Genomic DNA, 21,733 nt, shown 5'->3' with positions numbered 1-21,733 from the left:
AACAATGGATATAATCTAGGCATTGATTAAAGATAATGATTTGGCATCCCGACAGGCACATGCATTCGGTGCTCGCCCGAGTACATATCTGTGCATATCAAATGCAGGATTCCATGTATCCTTTTTGATATGAAAAAGATTTTTGTCTGATTTGTATCGTATTTGCAGGTTCGCCCACAGATGCATTCAAATAATTTTATTTATTTTAGGCTTATGAAGAAAGGTTTCAATAGTCAAGTAAGGTGTTGTGTGTAATATCAAACTCTGTTCATTTCTTTCATCAGAAGGTTGTAAAAAAAAAATCCACTTCTTTTTCAATTTTCAGAAACAGATATTTCCTTTTAACTTTTCTTTTATTTTGAAATTTTCAAGAAAACAAGTCTAGCAGGTGTACACTCATTTTTTTCAAAACAACATTTTTCTTGAACTTTTGAAAATATTTTTTGTCTTTTCTTTCAAACGTATTAATCGGAAATATATTACAAAAACGTCTTAACCTCTATCTATTTTACTACATTTGTTTTATCAAATAGGCCTTTGAGATAAACTTCAGGGTCCATTATACATGCTACATTTAACTGTTTTTCACAGCATTGCTATTTGGCGCAATATAAATCATGTCATACAAGTGCAACAATAAAGAGCCTTTATCTTTTGATGGCTTGAGGATTCTTTTGTGGTCACACAAAAATATACGAAGAATTACAAAACTTATTCGAGTGTTTTAAAAACCTTTTATCAAAATTAAAGAAGCTTATTTAACATAGTTACTCTATAACTTATTATCCAATTTTATCAAGTCTTTTGATTGAATTATTTTTTTGTAAAGTTTGTTTTCGTTAAAATATAATTTAAGATTATTCTTAAAAGAAAGCATTGCTTTTTGTGCCAAAAAGTATTGCAGGACTTGAGCGGGGATATATTAATCTCATTTTCCATTTAAGTAAATGTAATATCTGTATTTGATGCCTTCCAAACTTACTTGAAATTTAAATACATCAACAGACAGATGGACAACTACATTATATGTAATGTGATTTAAATTAATCAAAAGATTTACAAATTAATTGATTACCTATTTCTTTATTTCCATTTCAAATGTGTTGGAATTTTCAAGATGGTAGGTCAGACTTATGTCTGGTAGACATATTGTCGGTTATCAGAGGACAGAGCACGTGTATTACCGGATGTGTCTGCGATCGATGTTCAAACACCATGTCAGTTCCGGTTTGTTAGTAGTGAAAACCGAACGTTTCGTTTTGATTAAGAGAGTTTTCAAAGATAAGATTATGAAGCTGTAGACAGAGTTGCTCTGATGTTTTCTTCAATGATATCCGTTTTGTTCAAAATATATATAACTGGCAAAATTCATCAAAGAAATCAAACGTTTAAATGGGGAACAATTATTTGATATCTAATGATGAGTTTAGAGGACGCATAGTAATGATGAAGGTAATTGAAACTTACCTCCGATCTTGGGTACATTAGGAAAAATATTAAGAAGTTAATTCTATCAGCATTAATTGTCCAAATTATTCCTATTATAGTTAACAGATCAATTAAAAAAAGAACAATTTTTTGACAAATCCAGAATTTGTTTTGTCTTGCACAGAAATTTCAAAACATTTCATTTACACTGTACATACAATACTAATTCAGCATGAATAAATAATAAGTGTATATCTTGATTTGCCTGATTTTACATAATATTAACTTCTTCATGAATGGAAATTTTCAAGATTTTATAACTCTTTTAAAAGAATTTATTATAATGCTTACGAATCTAAAAATGCAACTGTACAATTACGATCAAGATGGAGAGTTCTCTGGTTTTATAGCACTTTGCGATTATATGAGCAATGTAGAATGTTACATGTTTATCGCAAGTAAGTAGTAAAGCATTAATACAACTGAGCCTATATCTTCATAAACAATGTTATAATAATCTAAGCTCATAAAGGATTATTGTTTTACATAAACTTATAATGAACATGGTTGGATATATTGAAGTTCGTATTATCGTTTGGAACTGATAAAGCCATATTTTTCTCACTCTTTGCTTGAGTAAAATATTACAAATGACCGAATTCTGGAAAGCCCATTCGGTATCATTACTGAGATGAATTCCAAGGGAGCAGAAAGTACTACTATCAATAATATCATTATACCATCAGAAAAAAGGTGGTCCAAAGACACCATGAAACTGTAAAACGATTATGATATGATCATGAAATAATTATTTACGAGAGATATTTTCTCAATTTCTTTTGATTTCAATTAAAGATACTATTATTAATAAAGCATTTTGATACACTAGAATGAGATAATTATATATTTATTGTTGCCAGTACATAGTTAAAAAAATCATCATAGAATACATAATGTGCAAATATGCTTATTATTATAACCTTTCTTAACGCTTGGTATAGCATAAAACTAACTAACTATTCAACATACTATGGCTATTGATATTTTACTCATTGTTTTTTTTATAGATGTAGCAAAACTTAGTATTCTGCAGTTTGCAACTGTTATTAATATTTTATAGAGCAAGAAAATATTTTGAAACTTCGAAAACAATTTAACCAAAAAGTAAATCCTGTATATAAAAAGATGAGTAGTGTCCATTTTATATAATTCTAGGTTTACAACTCCTGATCCTAAGCAAGGTTCTAAGATCAGAAATACAATTAGAATCCATTTGGTAAGTTGATTCCATTCACTATGATTTTCTTATATTCCCTGAGTTGTTTTCATTTCAATATGTTGCATTCTATCAGATAATAATAAGAGTTCAAGCAGGAATAACGAAACATAATTTAATTTTTGTGCTGTATTAAAGAGGACGGTGGAATATGCTAGCTGCTTTACAATCATTAATGGCTGCTTTGAAGAAAGCATGATTTATTAAACCTGTTTTTATTTTTGTCTGCATTGTTAATATTGTGATTAGCTGGGATAATTAAATTATAGCATAAATACTATAGATTAAATATGCATTACTCTTATTTTTATTTCATGTTTACATTATATAAGCTCGGAGGATAAATTCCTGAAGAGATCCAGTACTTTGAAACAATTATGTTCTTTATTAATCGTTTCCAAGATACAGATACCTATTTGATTTTAATGTTCATAAACAGAGAATCTATTCAGTTAGCTGTTGTATCAAGTTTTATTCGTATATAGAAAATGTGAATTAAAATTACCATTCTTCATTTTTGTGACAATATGAAATGAGACTTTGCCAAACATAAGGCAATGGGTGTAGACACCTTTTAAGCATGACATAATTTCATTTTATCTTTTCTCTGTTAAGTTATTTAACACAAAAATTGTTTACAAGAACAAAGATGCTTTATTTAAACTAGGTCAAGATTTGTTGTAATTATCTTCTGCTTTAATAACTTATTGAACACTTCAACTTTGTTAAGCATACTTTACAACAGACAACATTATTGCAAGTATCATTTATGTAATTTTTTTGCCTTTTATTGAATAAAAATGAAGATCGATTTAAAATGCTTTGGAATCTACCAACTGATGTTTTTCACATTAATTGTTAGGACATTATTTACACACTGATTTGTCGACGGATTTTCCGTAATTTTCCGATTATGAAAATGAGCACACGGTGAGTCTGACCGATTGGCAGGGGATTGTCACTCCCCCATGTTACCTGGTCCCAACTCTATGTTTTAAAGCTCTGTGTTTGTTCTGCACCTAATTTTATATGTTTAATGGGCTTTTGAGCTTGAAAACTATCGCTATATAAGTGACATGCATGACTTGAAACTTACAATTTATTAATCGTATGTATATTTGACGAGGAAAATTTATTAAGCACCTTTTTAGCTCTACAAAATACCTGATATATTCAAATTGCAACTATTTATTTCATTCAAAGACATTCAAAGACGGAAAATTACACACTGTTGAGCGGATTTTTTCTCATCGTAACTTGAAATGACTGCAGAATTAATTCTCGTCGGATAAAGTTTCCAAGAACAGCAATCAAGAATATCTTTGAAAGAATTTAAATAGACAACATATTATGTAAATATTAATAAAATTCAAATTTTAAGCATGAAATAGACGATAATAGGTAAAGGTAAGAGTTATTACAAAAAAAAAATACTGGCACATATCTGTTTATTTTCTCTGTATCACAATTTATGTAAAGTATTCTATGCGATCTAAAATTTCGCGAAAATTTAAAATTACACGTTATACGTTATTTAAGAAATGTTACGTTTTGCAAAAGAACTTACGACTAAGACCAAAAACTTCAGATTGTTGTAAAATTTTGCAAAATTAATAATCCTTTTTGAAATTGGTTGTGTTAAAATTTCTTACCACTTTCCTTTTAAAAAGTGTAAAATAATTTTCGATACAATGTAAATTAAAAAGTTATATGAATAATTAAATTTGGTCTGAAGTCGTAAGTCCTTTTGTAAAACAGGCCCCTGGAATGTTACAAAGAGAAACCAAGGATTTTATTATTTCAACTCTGTAGGACAATAAATTTTTTTGGTCAAGACTTTTACCAAAACAATAAAAGAAAATTAACAATTGATAACGGTATCGAGGACATAAACTTTGAGAAGATTGATGAGAAAAAAGTTGTTTGTTGTTTAACGCCCTTCTCTAGATTTTTTCACTCATATGGAGAAGCCACCACTTGCCGATGGAGAGCTGCAATTATTGTCCTAAACTCGATACTCATGGCTACTGAGCATCGATGAGAAAAAAGTAAGGATTAAGCACATTATTTTAAAATCATATGAAGAAAATGAGTATTTTCATTAATGTTCTGCTTCAACTTATTATGAATTGTTAAGTTTGTATCTGTTAGTATGCATCTACACTCAGTATTATACGTTGAAATAAAGATTAATACAGATAGATTTTTTAATTTAGAAATTTTAAATATTAGAGAGGAAAAAAAAGAAGGCACATAATACACCTAAATTTAATTTATATAATACCCTGATTAATCAATTTTTACTGATTTAGAGAGAGAAAACATTTATTTAGTCACTTTGCGTATACCTTAATATGCAAAATGAAAAAAATTACACTAAGCCCTCTGTCCAATACATTGCATGAAGATAATACATTCATGACAAATGCAAACTCAAAGTTTCAGATCAATATTAATTGTATTCTTGGTAATGACATTCCTATTTAAATCACCAGATTTGTTATATATTTCATTAAAAATGCTTCAGTATGTACCTGTTAATTAGTTTGAACGTATATTGTAAACAGAAATAATTGTCAAGTGATTTTCCCTCAATCATTGTTATTTTCGAAATCTATAAATCATTCCTATCAGAGAGTTCAATTCAAAAATCCAACAAGTGCATTACTTCAACGGATCCTAACAAATATATTCAGAAACCAATAAAAACATCCATATTTTGAGTGCATAGTTGAAAAACCAATTTTTGCTTATAAATTCTCTACACATTTTTGTATACGAGATCTGAAAGAGCATCATAAAATATTACTTACTGCAAAAAAGTGATGATAGGCGTTAACACAATTTTTTTTCTGATAACTCTTCTCTTATTTGAAAAGATCTGTAAATGTTTTATGATGCGTCGACATTGAATGGTTAACCATGACACCGTAACCATTTTACCTTGATATTCTACCATGACCTGCCAGTACTTAAGGTAAAGGGATAATGTCCCGATGCCATGTATACTTGTCCTGGTAGCAAACCGTAAAGAAGTGAGATATTCTATTTGACAAGTCAAAAATATGGACTTTCAGAAATTAACACTGGCAACCCATATTCTCTCCAAAATGGAATCCATAGACAAGCATTTTTAGAATCTAGCAAAAAAGAAAATGTTCATAAATGTTCCAAAATCATATACATTTGATTTAAACTGATTGGTGAAGTTTATCTTCCTGCAATTATGACAGGCACCGGCAAAAATCATTAATCAAGCAATAATTCAATGTACAAGTCTGCTGTTTTATATCACCCGGCTTGGGGAAGATATCTTGTGTTCTTTTGATTTCAGTGTCTTGGACAGGTCAGCATTTCTCACGCGTCAGAGAATGACACCTGTTATGTGCGAAACATGTACGGAATAACAATTCTTGATGTCATTTTGGTAGCATGGCAACACCTCAAGAAGAGCATGTAGCCGTACAAATTGGACACACCTGTTGTATGACCTGACCAATTAAGATGATTTAGAATTACATCGAAACAAAATAATGCAAATGCATCTGGCAGCAGTAAAATTTCAAAAAATTCATAGAAAACCATAAAATAGCCCAAAGAACCACTGATTATGAAAGAAAACTAAATAATTTAACTCTCTCTCTCTCCGATGACATATAAAAAAATCCAGACCAAAGAGAATGTTCACATTACGTTAACGTCAAAACATTGAACAATTACAATTGTTTTGCCACCTGTCCACCTTTAACTTTCTGGGAGCTAATGCAATGGATGTTTATCTCATACTTAGTGATGGATCACTAAGAATCCCTACCCTATCAGATAAAACACCCAGCGGGAACTACTTACTTGGCGGATTAATTTAGCGGGACTTTATAATGAGGATTTTTTGGCTTTTGCTAAAACCCCCAATGATAAAATCAAGGCATTCAGGGCAATGCGGTTTATCTTTTTTGGAAACTGTCTGCAAGAACTCTGGTTTCATTTTCTTTATTTTAGATATTGTTTTGAATAGCTATTAAGTATCAAACTTATCAGCAATTGAAATCATATTTGATTTCCCCTGATTTCGTTTTTACTAGCTTATGCTAAAAATATTACCTAATCTTTATTTGAAGTTGATTATTGTATTTTTTGTGAGAGACGTATGAACAGTGTTAGAGACTATCAGACGACAGAATCTTGAAATTGAATGTAATGACCGGTTTACGTACAGCTTTTGTAATTTATGTTGTTTCTTTTATCAAATTTTGTTGGCTGAAAAAAGCATAATCATTATTTGCTTCGGATTAATTAAATAATGTGCATTGTTCTATAAAAAAAAAGTAAATTAGTCATTGTTCAGAGAAAGTGTATCCAAAAACATAAACCTAGGTTTTTCTTTTGTAAAAGTGTAAAAAAAAAATTATGACACCTTTCAAAATGCTGTTGACATGCCAGAATATCCAAATTCTTTGTATTACCATCACAATTCAAAAAAACTATATCTTATCGCTAGGATAAAAATGATGAAGATTCTTTATATTACCTATAAACCAGAAACTATCAGAGAAGCTGTATTTAACAACAGTGTGTTTTCTGGTCGTTTACTGTTTGTCTGTCAGCAATAGCGTAACGTGAATGCCTTGTCCTGGAACACGGGTTTATTCTAACACTAATTAGTGGCTTTCCTGGCCTCATTACCTAATCAGCGTCAACAGCTGATTAGTCTCCTGTTTTCCTCTACATTGCCTGTAAGACTTCTATGCATCCAGTCTGGTATCAAAAAGAGCATCTGTTAAATATTGGTAGGTGTCTATATATCTCTCTTATAGAGTACGAAAGCCCAGAAGGCGCATTCGAGATTCAAGTTTCGAAATACAAGATTCGAAAACGGCTTCATTGACGTACTGATGTCCATTCATTTAGCTACAAGATTGTTTAACAACCTGAGCCTCCATTGTCAATGCATGTATTTAGAAAAAGATATTTTAGTTATTCCGTATTATGTCACTGTGTTAAAAATAAAATAAACATAAGTATTTAAATATGGAATACCTGTTTTATCTAAATCAGCCGAAGACAAAACTTCAAAATATGAATGTTTTCTATTTATCGTTTTCACTTCTGATCAAACCTCTGATGATTTAGAGGTCCGTGTTTGCTTTGCTCCGGATTTGTATTGTTTAATGGACTTGAATTTTTAGCCTAAATACTGTTCGTTATCCAGTAAATTAATGTTTCAAAATTGAATATTTTCCCCTATTATTCATTTATTGCGATAAACTATATTAAGCATTGAACCACTTATTGTGAAGGATTTTTCTGGATAAACATGTTAAAGCTTAAGTTAATAATACATATATTGTAGAAATAAATCATGTTAAATTATAGGCATCGATAATAAATAAGTTTAGTAAATAAATTCAGTAATCTTTTTTTACAGGTTGTGCTCAGTCGAAACGAACTGTTTTGCTCGATTTCATTCCAACTGGATTAATTTCCCTACGGTTAGAATGGCAAGAAATAGAGTGATTAACAAACAGCTTTTAAGAATAATTTTTATTTGTAATAGATTGTATTTTTATTGACTTTTTTTATGTAATACATTTCGGATGCCAAATAACATATGAAGTACCTTTGTTTCTCATTTAATTCATCCTCCATGAGTTGTGCAAAGATGTTTTAGGTTACATAGCAGCAATACTTTACACTTCGCAATCATCAACATTGAGAAATGCAGAAAGGGTTAATGAGCAATGTATAATAAGAAAGGAACATATAAAACCAACACCATGGAACAACACCAAGCAGTAACTCATTACATCTAATAAGATATTTCGAAAAATTCTGTCTAAAATGTTATATTACAATACACTGGGTTTCATATAACAAATGGCCCATCCCATTGAACAAATACTCGGACTCCTTTGTAAGGGTAGTAAAAATACGTAGAATTACTGAAGCTGGGAAAAACGATTTTTAAAAAAGATCACAAAAAATTGTTGAAACGAACAGGGAAAATATATTATTATATACCTTTTAATATAATAATCTTGATAATTATGAAATTTATATTATCTTCAGATACCTTAGGACAAACTTTATTCGAAAGTGTAGATATTTACCTTTAGTTAAATATTTAATAATTATTGTGTATGTTAAAAAATATATGAATAGTCAATTTAATGAATTGGAGTATCGTTAATATTTTAAGAATTTTATTTGATTCTTTTATATGTAAAAGCATGCAGACAAATTGCTCGGGTTTTCATTGAACAACTTATTAGTGTCCACAGAGAACAGTTTAATCCAACATGGATAGATATAACTGTCAATATCCTGTACATTAAAGCCCGCCGAATCTCCGTGTATAAAGCTGCAATAAACTTATGGCTTCACGTCCCTCGTTAATATACAGTGCAAGATCATTAACCGTTTAACTGACCATTTAATTTAGAATCCTTAGTATCTCTTTCCCGATCATCTTGTAGACAATTAGTGCTAAATACGTCCTGAAACAAAGCTCATTATCCAGACTGAAGATATTTGATGAATAACACATGATTTCCATTATTCGTACATTGGATGCAATAGAAGAAGCCATCAAGAATGTGTGGACATTAAGGGGCATTTAGATAGGGCTCCTTAACGTTCTAATGAACCGAAAATGAAAGTTATTAAAGAGGCGTGTTTGTTACATTTCTCCTTCCTGGTTGTTTTGGGTGTATCAGACTTTAAACAGTTATTGTGCCAATAATAAATGAAATGATGAGATTTTTTTTTCTTTATTAATTTTGGGAGGTCCGTGTTTGCTCTGCTCAAAATTTGTACTCTCTATGTGGATTTTTAAGCTTGACTACTGTTCTTTATTATATTACACAAAATATCAATTGTTCTTTGTTTTGCAAAATGCAACTTTAGTTTTTTTAAAATGGAGGGAACACTCTTTTCCGAGTACACAAAGAAATTCCTTTGTCAAGCGCGCATTTAAATTCGTTAAATTTTGTCACATTTCTAAGAGTAGGTGGTATAATTATCACATGTTAAACACGTCTACATTTGCACCGTATATTTAATATTTTCTCAATGTTGCTTTTAATTATCAGTCCTGAGCAATCAATTAGTTTTTCATTAACACCCCATCGAATTAATTGTTGTCAACATTAAACAACAGCTTATTTTCAACAAGGAACAGATGGCCACAAAAATTGAGTCTTATATGTTTAAAGACCAGGTTATACAGCCTTAATTTGAATCAAATATCACGATTTTGCTAATTATGCAAGACAAAATTGATTAGTGCAATTTATCAATGAATAGATGTATTAGGATTTTAAATATTCTTAATGAGAATAAAATAAGGAATTTTCAAATTTTGATGATTTTGATTGCACATATTTTTATAATGCTTCATTTTTTCGTTTTAAAAATATTTCATTATCGCTCTAAGTAATTTACAACGTTCTAATTTTGTTAAATATTGTTTTCTTTTGAAAGTTAATAGTTTTTCTCTCAATAATTAGGAGATTTCAGAGTCCTTTTACTTTAAGTGCAGTCAAACCAAACACAAGGAAATATTTTTGAATAAATAGATATTTAAAACTTAATTATGTTGAAATAATAATAAAAAATATTGTTTACTTACATTTTTGCGATTTTTCTGGGATGACAACTTCACCAAGAGATGATGGAATATGCAGGACGACCGTGTTGAAGAGTCTAGTCGTCTTTTATGTAAAACAAAGTTTCTGGTAGAATAATAACCAAGCATGTGCTAATTGACGGTATTATAGACGGAGGCTGTTGCCTAAGAAACATTCTTTGAAGTATATTATAAGAAAATTTATTAATGCCTATCGCATATATTGATGGGTGAGTGGTTCTACATAGCAGGTACAATAACATTTGAACTTTATTGGAATTTACATGTTCTACTTTATGGTATACTGCGTAGGTGGAAAATTTTAATGTCTATAGAAGAACAAAAGCAGGTTACTTAAAAATCTGCTTTGTTAAATTCCTTTTGTTCATCTTTTCAATTTCAAACTATCCTTTAAAAACGCTGGAACCTGTGAAAACAAGGGAAAAATTCTTTTAAATGAAAAACTTGGTCTTTAGAAAATTAACATTTTTAGTTAACAAATATTTATAGTGCTTTTTTTTCATTTTTAATGAATAAATTTACAAATAAAAATTAGAAACATATTGAGTGTCATGCATCCTTTGTTTTTATTTTCAATATTCAATGCGGAGATACATGTATAGTTGACATGTTAAGTAAGCATTTTTTTTTTTTTTTTTTTTAAAACAAAATATTTAAAACACATTTTCTATTTGAGATTTCTACCAAGAAAATACACAATTTTTAATACATTTGATAAAGAAAAACAAAACCACATAAACAGTTTTGTATTTAATCATAAATGTAGAAAACTTTGCATGTCTTAATATCGAAATATCATTTCCATTAGCGACACTGACGCAATTGCTTTGATAAGCCATAAAAATATTGTACTTTGGAATTTTTTTCAGACATTTTTGTAAAAGTACAAATGTAAAAGAATAAATTTCATACTTTTGCTAGAACCTTATATCATTTCATTTCAACTAAATTTACCCAGCATTTAAAAGTGTAACTGGCGCTATGTAATATACATTTAAAGTTTTCTCCTGGAATCATCTATTCTTTAAAAGCATAATATTGTGTGAGTACATTTTGTTAATGGATTTTCCTGGTGAAATTCAATATGATAATTGATTCCAAAATCTCCTTAGAGTACATATATTGCAACCTGTGGTTTCTGGGTCGTTATGCATCTCAATTGTTTTTATTCCAAGAAGAAGTATTTGAATTTCATTTTTTTAATATTCAAACGTTTTCAAAAAATTTGTTTATCGATAATTTATAATAAAGATATCATTTTTGTAATTTTTATTTCATTATAGGTGGAGGAAGGTGCAAAATTAATAAAATTGACCCTTTCTTGACGCTGATGAAACATGAAATCAGGCCACATTTATTTATAGTCTTTAATGATTTTTAAAGTTTAATCAGTAAGTTTGATTTAGGGCCGAAAGGAGTTCATTCTTATTTTAAATGTATCTGGTATGTTTTCGTAGCATGTCTATTGAGGGGCTGTTCAGATTTACTCATTATTTGAGCGATTGTTTAACTGCTGTTTTCGTATATATCTTTTTCCCTGTTTCAGTGCCCTAAAAAACACATTCACGTTAAATTCAAAGTGATATAAACTTTAGCTTCATACCATGCATTCATAAGGGTACAGATATCAATGACATGACAAGTAAAAACCCATAAAATACTTTTCCGAAGATCGACTTCCATAGAATTACCATACGATGCTAAATAGAAATAATTTTGTCCCAAGATAAATGTACCTCATCACACACGCGAGTCACTCTATAGTATTTGTCTTCGAAGGCTGCACTAAACATAGCTGATGTTGTACACTTTGCTTTTCTAAGTGGTTGCAAATGTTATATGAAGAGGAACTCTCAAGGTGAGCACAGACTAACGCATACCTCGTATGATATATGGGAACTTTACTGCTTCAAAAAATAGCAAGTGCCCCCATGTCTCGCCAAACAAAGCGCGAATATATATTACTGACACACGGACAGGACAAGACGGGATGGCTTCTGTTTACTTCAATTAACAAAAAACAAAATGAGAATGAAATCAAAAACATGTCTGCCACCTGTGTAGAGATTTATTTGCTTATTTTGATTGTTTCGTCTCTAGAAAGCGATTGATAATTGACTACATATAGAGTTTTAATGAATTTTAAAACAAACCTCACATTTAAGCATACCAGCTATTTTATCTTACGTAATCATCTCAACTAAAGAGTGTTTGTTCTTCAAAATCTTTTAACAATGAGTAATTTGTATTGTAGTATTTTTTTTGCAAACTTGGGCTTTGTTTTCAGCTTTTTTGTGATATTACTCTTTTCTAAGATAAAGTACAAATCCTTTGAATACTTTCAATCTACACAATTCATGTTTTATTCAAAATATCTTTAGTCCTCGTGAATCTATTCACATAGTGAACTGTTAAAACTCCTTTGTATTTTATTCTAATCCTCATTTTTAAGCTTTTGTCTTACAAGCAGTTAATCCTGATTTCTTTTTCACGTAACACAAGTTTACCTGCATATTCTTAAAATTTTAAAGCTTTTTTTTTTATACAAATGAATTTAATTGAAATATAAAACGTGTTGCACAATGAACATTTCACAATCATTATTGTATACAAACTACATTATCCTAGTGTGTACATGTACATATATATCAGAAGGCTCCAATGAAACCTAATTAATGATGTAAAGTTGATAATATCAGACGTAAATCAAGTCGTTTCTGTGGAACATTATGAAGTATTTTCAATTGGTTGTTACTCTATCAAATGTGCCGAAGGAATAAAAAAATATGTCTTAGTCTGGGAGTAAATGTAGAAAAAGACCAAGGTGCAACCTGTCAGTTTGAACTTCAAGGTAAGATGTTTTACATACCGAATAGTCTTCATTTTCTTGTATTGTTTTCTTTTATTTATATTTCTTGAACATGTCATAGCTGTTAAATATAATTATTTATCACTTTATGTTAATTGTTGTCGTATTGCCGTTCACTGATTGATTTTCATTTGAAAATTATAATAAGAACACATAGCCGTGTAGGTATTTTAATTTTTATATCAAAATCAGGAAATTACATAATTTGTTGTTATTGTGAAAACAAAAGGCAGGAAACAACATCGTATTATACATTTATACACGAAATGAAAGAAGTATAAAAGACAAAAATTTATATCATTGCACTGCTAATATATTATGATACGTGTGCATGTAGTATCTGTAAAGATATATTATTTAGATATGAAAATTGTATCAATAAACGAATTTGATTAAGATTCAAATGAATTGCTAGTGTTTTAGCATCGTTTGAAAGGGCATTTTGATATCGCCTTATTATAATAAATTGGAGAAAATAACATAATAGTACGCTGAGAGCTGAACTTCATTCGAAGTGATCTAACACTTGGAAAAACACATTATGCGAAATTTATTTTGTTCTTCTTGAGAATTGATATAATTCCATTTAAAATTTATTGCTGATAATAAACATATCAAAAATTGAAAATTGTCCCTCCCTTTCTTGCCCTTGTCAACTGCACATACAAAAACATTTGACAATTCTCCCATGCTCTTGAGTAGTATTATAAATGAGGGAAAACGTAATAAATAGATGCAATTTTGCGTAAGATTCTATTCCTGACACAAAACCAAATTATCAAAAAAATATTGCACACATACGTCAGTGCATATAATGACACTAAATGCTGAAATTAAACAAGAAATTTACGCAAATTTTATTGGCACCAGTTATTACAATGTATATTCAAAGACAATTGAGGAGTTTGTTCCTCGCCCAATTCAACGTGTAATGAATTCGAACCACCAAGCAGGGCATTCCAGTCTCACAAAAAAGTAATGCTCGACATATTGGCTGTCATGTATAATCACTCATTGTTCATAGGACCATTTTAAAGTAATGTCATTTCTTAATTCAATGTTAATCATACTTACATACATATACAATAAAAATAATATCTTCCAACAATAGGTGTACACAGAAAATTTAAGGAAGTGTACATGGTTCAAGGCAAAGGTGTAAAAAAAAAAAATCTCAAGAGGGATGCCTTCAACTTTATACATGAATGTCAAAATAAAAAAAAATACGACATGTATGAAGTACATTAAATTTCTTAAGCATTTATTTTGAGGTTTGTTGTTATTTTTGATGTTTGTTGTTGTTTAAAAAGCGTCAAAATTATATTTTAGGTCTGTCTATATATAAGACTAGTGTTAATCTTGATTTTGCTGGATTGAAATTGTTTCCAAGCTACCCATTTCATTCCAGTGCATGTAACATTATAGCCTTTACGTGTAGTTTGTATCAATTTTCTAAAAATAAACTTTTAATACACTCTCTAGTGAATTAAGTCCATTAATGTTTTCTTGTTATAGATGGAATATATGGAGATAACGAACAGTATTCAGCTACAGAGTCCATTAAACAATACAAAATTTAAGAAGAGCAAACAAGGGCTCCCAAATTATCAGAGGTGCATGGGATCAGGTGAATAGATGTACATGTATTTAAATACAGATATATTTCACATAAAAAAATTTTACCTGCATATTGAAAGTCTTAAAAAAGCTTGCAACTGGAAGTAGTAAAACACCCTGCAACAGAATCAGGGATTTCAAATACATTGAAAAAAAATTCAGCATATATATATGTAAGTATACGACATAATGTTTATCAAAACATGCTAGAATACAAAAAACAAGTAAAAAGCAATAATGTTCAATTAACACTTAACTTGTTTGTTCCATAGAAAAAGTTGGAAAATGTTGTGACTAATAACATGTTCTGCTGTCAGGAATTTGTGGATGTTGTCGACAACAAATAATGACCCGCTGCTGCTGGATGTCGAACCATTTTTTCTATACTATTGAAAGGTTCGGGACAAATACTGCACTCTGAATTTGTATGTTCAATGAATACAGGAAGCTTTGATGTCAGTTTTTTCTTTCATGCTTTACATACTTGTAAGTCCAGTAGATTTATGCCTGGTTTTATTGGTAGATCATTGATTCATGTTCATCCTGACGATTTACTATGTAACACGTTGTAGCAATTATCAGCGTAATACCTTTACGTGCATCGCGTCACTGAATTTGGAAAGAAGACTTTTGATTCAAAGTGATATATTTCGGTTAAAAGAAATGTACATTACAAATGATTTATACTTGTTATTTGGCTTTAACATCTAAGGAATATATATAAACATTTTATAACTAACTCGGTTTTATAATTCCAAATAATATAACAGTGATTAAAGGGTAATTTTAAGGAAATCTTTATAATGTAGAAGAGACAAAAATTGATCACCCACTTTTAAATAATTCTTTATGGATTCGGTTGATAATTCCATAGGCTTAGGTTCATCACATTCTCTTTTCTATGAAATATATTAACCAGTATTCATTTATTAAACAATACAAAACAGGAGCACAACAGCAAACATGAAAGGTGCGGTGTCATGGAGGAGTGAGCTATGACACTACCGTGTGCTCCTTGTCATGATTGGGAAATAACGGAAAATTTGTTTAATGTGTAAATGCAACTGAGGACTGACTTTTCAGGACTGACTTTTTTCATTCTGACTTCAGCATATAACTCAATGATAAATTGTATTTGTTGACAAGGTCATTGTATCGATCAGAGAACATCAAAATGATGACTTTAATAGAGACTGCTGATATTCTTCTTTCATCAAAAATTCAAAATGTTTTTCAATAATTTACCTCGTTTCAGAAATTGTACATGTTATCATCAAATCAACTGAGGGATATTAATTCCGTATACAGGTGATAAAGGTACACTGTATATTGCTGCATAAGTAATGGTAGTTGACAATTGAAACGTTGAAGTCATCATGTTTATCATAGAGCTTAATTGTTAGATTACCATTAACGTCTTTTTCATGTAAAATATCCCAATATAATACTGTGTCATAATCTCTGGTATTTTTTATTTCAAGCTCACCTGGATATATCGTATCGACATAAAAATTTTAATAACCATAATGATTTTTAATCGACACTGCATCGTCCATATATCTAAATGTCGAGTTGAAGACCACAGGATGTGTATTCTTTTCACGTATAAAATTTTGGGGTCTCCCAAAATCACGAAGATATTGTCAATCACAAGCTAAAGAATCTTTTTGATGTCATCTTCAGAGTACTTGTGTGTACAATAAGAATGTTTTTAACAAAATAATCTTGTAAATGACCAATGACAAGGTAGATAAATTTTCGCTTTCCGTTTTTATTGAAAAGCAGCTATCGATGATATCAAAAGCTTAATTTATCAAGATTGTATGATCTTGAATACTGTTCTCCATATGTTTCAATTCCTTTATAACCAGAATTATGTATGAGCACATTTGTATGTTTATTATTTTCAGATAAATTGATGTTACATGGATTTCAACAGATATTTTAAAATAAATTTTATCCAAACATTGTATCGTATTTTAGCTTACCTGATTCCTTCTATTTGTTAGACATTTGTTTTTATATAGAATTTGACTATGGGATATTCAGGCTACTTGATTAAAATATCACGGCGGCCATGAATATATTTGATGATTACACCTCTGGAATTCCCGAAGTGTATGTTCTGAGCATTAATCACAATTTTGTATTGATTGAAATTTTTTAAGGTTCAATTACTGTTTCTTATTTTCAATGTTTCATTGACATTTACAAAAATGTTGAAAATTAGGTCTAACAAGATAAAATATATAAGATGTAACAAAACCAATGTCAAATATGTAATTTCTAATGCATAAATATTCAAAACAAAAGAGTTTGATATTAACCATATCACACATCACGTGATCGCCATACAATTACCCTCGAACAACATTTGGAAAGCTATCAATGTACTTATAACGCCTTAGGTATGAAGAATATGCATGTAAATTTGATATGAGAAGATAATAGTGTTTTATGTTTGTGTTGATTATTGTTTACAATCGTTGTTATCGTGTCCAGATAAACAGCAGCTAGTGCTATAAATCATGTATATATCAAACATTATCTATCTGATATTTCCTCATTGTGTGCTATTTAATCAATGATATCGATAATATTGGCACATCTGGCTTGAAAATGTTCGTAAACACAAAACATTGGTAAAAATAGGTGCACAATCAGAGATTTTCTGCCATTAGAATTAAAAATTGTCCAGATATGACGCACATATTGTGGTTGCAACATCGAGATGCAATCGATTTTGATGCAAGGTTGTGTGACCAAATTTATGAAAATGAGATGCGTAACAGACAAATAAGCCATAATCATAAAATTTATGTTACCTGAATCTGAGAGGCAATGACTTTGTATCGAAATAGATCTTTAATCGTCAGGTTTGTCTAGCTAGCTTCCTTTGTGCATAATAAGGATTAACTAAGAAAACTCTATTTAGAATATTAAATGCAAGTATAATATGGAAATTCTTTCCGATATGTTCCAAATTTCTTCCCCTCAAGTCAACGGCAATGTTGTTTGAATAAGTTAAACAAGTAGGAATGTCACACCCTCCATACGCGTGCATTTAAGCGGAGACCTGATTCATTTCATCTTTCAGCATAAAAGACTACAAACTCATTTCAATATATTAATATAATATAGAAAGATATTTCACAAAAGGAAATATAACAGAAGCTGAAATTTGAAACAAGATTGTCATCAGAAGTATTTTTTTATGATCTACAAGGGGATTTTATTGTTATATATCTTGGCCAGAAAGCTGCTTTTTTAAAAAAAATCGTTGTATTAGAAACTCGAACGGTTGTTCGGATACGTGTACCTTGTACAGTAGTTCCTTGTATTCAGGTATTAACCAAGCCATCGAATGGTGGAGATTGTAATTGATGACAGGATGTTCCTTCACTAGAATCTTCTAAAATCTTTAAAAAAAATTGTCAAAAGATCCGAATATGAGGTTTCCTTTTTCAGCAAAACTTACATATAACTGAAATTTGCAGACAGAGCTTTTTGGACTACTTCCTTTGTTCAACTACAAGTGATAGGTGAATTTCTGACAAAGGAATAACAGAATTTAGAGATTTGATCAACCACCATACACCACGTGTTAATCAAGTTTGCTGGGTCAGTAATACCAGACGCTATACTAAAGACTTCTTTTATTAATTAGAGCATAATAATGTTAGTGCTAATTAGCTAAATGTTTTTTTCTTGCATCACACCAAACTCTGTTTATTGTCTTTGTCACGGGCAGTGTGTTGTTTGTTGATTTTTTGTGTAACATGTGTTAATTAAAAACAACTGTTTGTCTTCTCTTTGCCAGGATATTTCTTACGATGACTGGGATGTGTTGTCGACATTAAGGCGTCACCGGGAGGGTAAATTACGTGTATATTCCACGAAACATAGGACTTTTAGAAATATTGGTTGGGAAATATTCATTTCTTGAGGATTGAGATGCAAAATTTAAAAAAAAGATAATAATTTTCGATATTAAAAGTCATTAAACTTATTTTCAAAGCATTCATGTAGCTTTAAAATTCTTTCACCAACTTAAATATACTCAAAAAATCAGAAAAATTCATGGGGGATTAAATTTTGTTTATTTCTTTGTTAACAGTTATCAAGGAAATTAAATCCCACAAGAAATTTAATACGAGTATATATTAAATAGTGTTACTTTCGAAACAACGAAATTTAAAACCCACGAAATTGTTTTAGTTAAATAACAAATCAACGAAATTTGCTCCCCACGGAAATGTATGTTTCTACAGTATGCAGTGTTTCATTTTGCTTTTCAAAGGACCGTGACAGTTTGAGATACTAACAATGTTCAATAAATTAGAAAGTATAAGAAACCTTATATTTATTTTTGTCATTTACAACATTTTGAGTTTAATAACATGCTGCATGTTTAACACAAATAAGCAGAAAAACAAACATCCACTTTCTAAACAAATCTTACTTGTTAAAAGAAATTGCAGTCTAGCAGGGAGGTTTCAGAACGAAAGATTTACATTTCCTGGATAATCTTTATCTTAAAGATAACAAACATACTGAAAAATGTTTTGTTTTAAGAAATTAAGGTGACATGGTACTCTCCGTGTCTTTGAGTCTGAGAACAACGATAAAATCTTAAGCACTAGCGAGACCCACTGACAATATGTAATCTGTCTGCGATATCTTTTACAGAGAAGATGCAACACAGGGCGTGACGAACAACAGACAAAGTTGGCTTTGATATCTGTAAAGAATCCCACGCCTGTGTCTAGTGGTACATTAATAAGACAGTGTATCGTAGGCATTATATACTGTAAAGAGTACAACGAATATTCATGTAAAAGCATACATTTTGTAACAAAATTACGGTTACATGTGTTATTAGTTTACTCTATATATGACAATTGTTCCTTGAAGATACATAATTATGAATACTGTCATTATAATTACTAACGCAATTTTTTAAAGAAAGTTAAAATAAATTGTTATCCTTGTCCGACCGTCAAATTTTCTCCTTCTTGATATTCTTCTAAGTATTACAAGCAATGTTGTAACCAGTTTATCATTTGGAATAATATATATAAGGTAGTGTCATTTACATATGCAAAGGGGTTTTCTCGGTCATCCTGATGGTCAAATACAAGTTTAAAAAAAAATGTTTTCTTACAAAATCCTGATTCACAAACCTATTTTGACATTTTATATAATTTTCGAATCATATTTTGACTAAGATGATTGATAGTGTACATGACCTGTTGGTGTGTAATGAGGTTTCGAAAATTGTACGTTCACCTTGGGACTCAAATGGTGATCAAAGAACGACATTTTTTTCCACAACATTCAACTCAATCTGGGCAATAAGGTTAAATTTCGGAATTTTCATTTCTTTTAACTTGTTAGATACATGTTATATGTGGATTCAAAAGTGTGTTTTTCATTATAATCTGGCCAAAATTCAATGATTAATTTAATAAAAACTTAATAATTTACGTCGCAGCCAGTTTTACTTTTAAAAGATAATTCGGTTGTCTTACATATGTGCAACATGTATAAGGTTCAAATGGGATTTTTCATTTTCAACCTTGTGGTAAAATGAACTCTTCATGCATTTTTAGAGTATCTTTTGAAGGGTGATTGCAGATTTTCTAAAGATCTGGAATAAAATTTTAGAGTTTCCATTGTTCATTCAATGGCCCAAATTGGGTCAGAATACAATATTTGATAACGTTAAAAAAAGTTCTTAACATTTAATATGCTGCTTCCAAGAACTCCTCCTAACTTCGACACAGCAGCAAGTGGGGTCAAAAATGGACTTTTACAGTGCATATGAATCTAATTATTTCAGTCTTTTTGGACTGTTCATTTGTTACCCATGCAGATATGGATGTGGTGCACATAGAGGAAAACACCTAAGTGCTTGTATTACTATCTTATGGCAGGACCTAGTTTGTTATTGCCAATCAAGATGCAGCGATTCCCATGGAGTTTTCATAGAGTTATTTAAGTTTGGTGTCTGTTTTGTCACCCTTCACCCCCTAAATACGGTTAATTGCTAAATGATCAACACTGGAGCATACCAGAAACACACTTTGACATAAAATGCACCACAGAAGACTTATTTTTATATTGCATTGTATGCGCCAATATTAAATCACGGGGATTTTAATTATCTAATAATTTAAATTATCATCTATTTATTAACAGATGTGACATCACGAGGTAGCTTCCTCAAGCGAATGGTGTAGATTTTCATAATGTTCATTGCAGAAAGGTTCCAAAGCTTGTGCAATTCGTAAATATTTGCTTCCTGTATCACCCCGAGTTAAACGTTTATCAAACATGCATTTAATTTGTAAACTTAAGCATGTTGGAATGCAGTTTAGGGTATATCTGGATGCATCGACTATTATGCGTACAGTGATACGGTAGAAATACGTCATCACAGGAAAGTTAACGCACAGGAGAGGTGCAATTATGTCAAAAGTTAATCATTTTATGATTACAGCTCCTCCATCAATAAGTAACCTAATCATGTCTACAGAAAAATAAATGGCCGGCATATCTCTTTCTATAGTTTATAGATTGCCGTATTTAATCCGGGCGTTCGTGAAAAGATGAGAAAAATGGAAATCTCCCCCGCAAACACAGTCAAGATGTATACGTCTTCTAGGGTGATGTATGAATGCTACGGCCAATACATCATATTGGATCTCTCTTCAATAGGAACACTAAATAGTGAACTCTTGGCCTCTCAGTTCACTTTAAAACGTCTTTATCACAAATCAGAAAATTTACATGGATCTTAAAGACGTGCAGTATTCATAATAAATCACAGAATATGGGCAGGAGCATCGAGTACTATAAATCAAAGATGTTGTTAAAGTGTCTGACATCTTCGTAA

The 21,733-nt window shown here is 30.4% G+C and overlaps 1 protein-coding gene and 1 long non-coding RNA gene across 2 annotated transcripts in view; one reads left to right on the top strand and one right to left on the bottom strand.

Annotated features, from left to right (window-relative positions):
• LOC134248050 (innexin unc-9-like) overlaps nucleotides 1-10,457 on the bottom strand; it is a 77,358-nt gene extending 66,901 nt beyond the window's left edge. Inside the window, exon 1 of the mRNA XM_062730475.1 lies at nucleotides 10,332-10,457. Coding sequence (XP_062586459.1) covers nucleotides 10,332-10,333 — 2 coding nt within the window. The 5' untranslated portion in view covers nucleotides 10,334-10,457. The remainder of the gene's footprint in view (nucleotides 1-10,331) is intronic.
• Nucleotides 10,458-17,522: 7,065 nt separating this feature from the next.
• Nucleotides 17,523-20,313, top strand: LOC134248021 (uncharacterized). The gene is made up of 3 exons (XR_009987962.1): nucleotides 17,523-17,711; nucleotides 18,304-18,758; nucleotides 19,525-20,313. It is a non-coding gene; the product is annotated as an uncharacterized LOC134248021 (long non-coding RNA).
• Nucleotides 20,314-21,733: the final 1,420 nt, after the last annotated feature.

This window comes from Saccostrea cucullata, unplaced genomic scaffold (assembly GCF_032062105.1).
Source record: "Saccostrea cucullata isolate Sc308-1 unplaced genomic scaffold, CSIRO_AGI_Scuc_v1 ctg502, whole genome shotgun sequence".
Taxonomy (NCBI): domain Eukaryota; kingdom Metazoa; phylum Mollusca; class Bivalvia; order Ostreida; family Ostreidae; genus Saccostrea; species Saccostrea cuccullata.
This window is presented reverse-complemented; position numbering and strand designations above follow the sequence as displayed.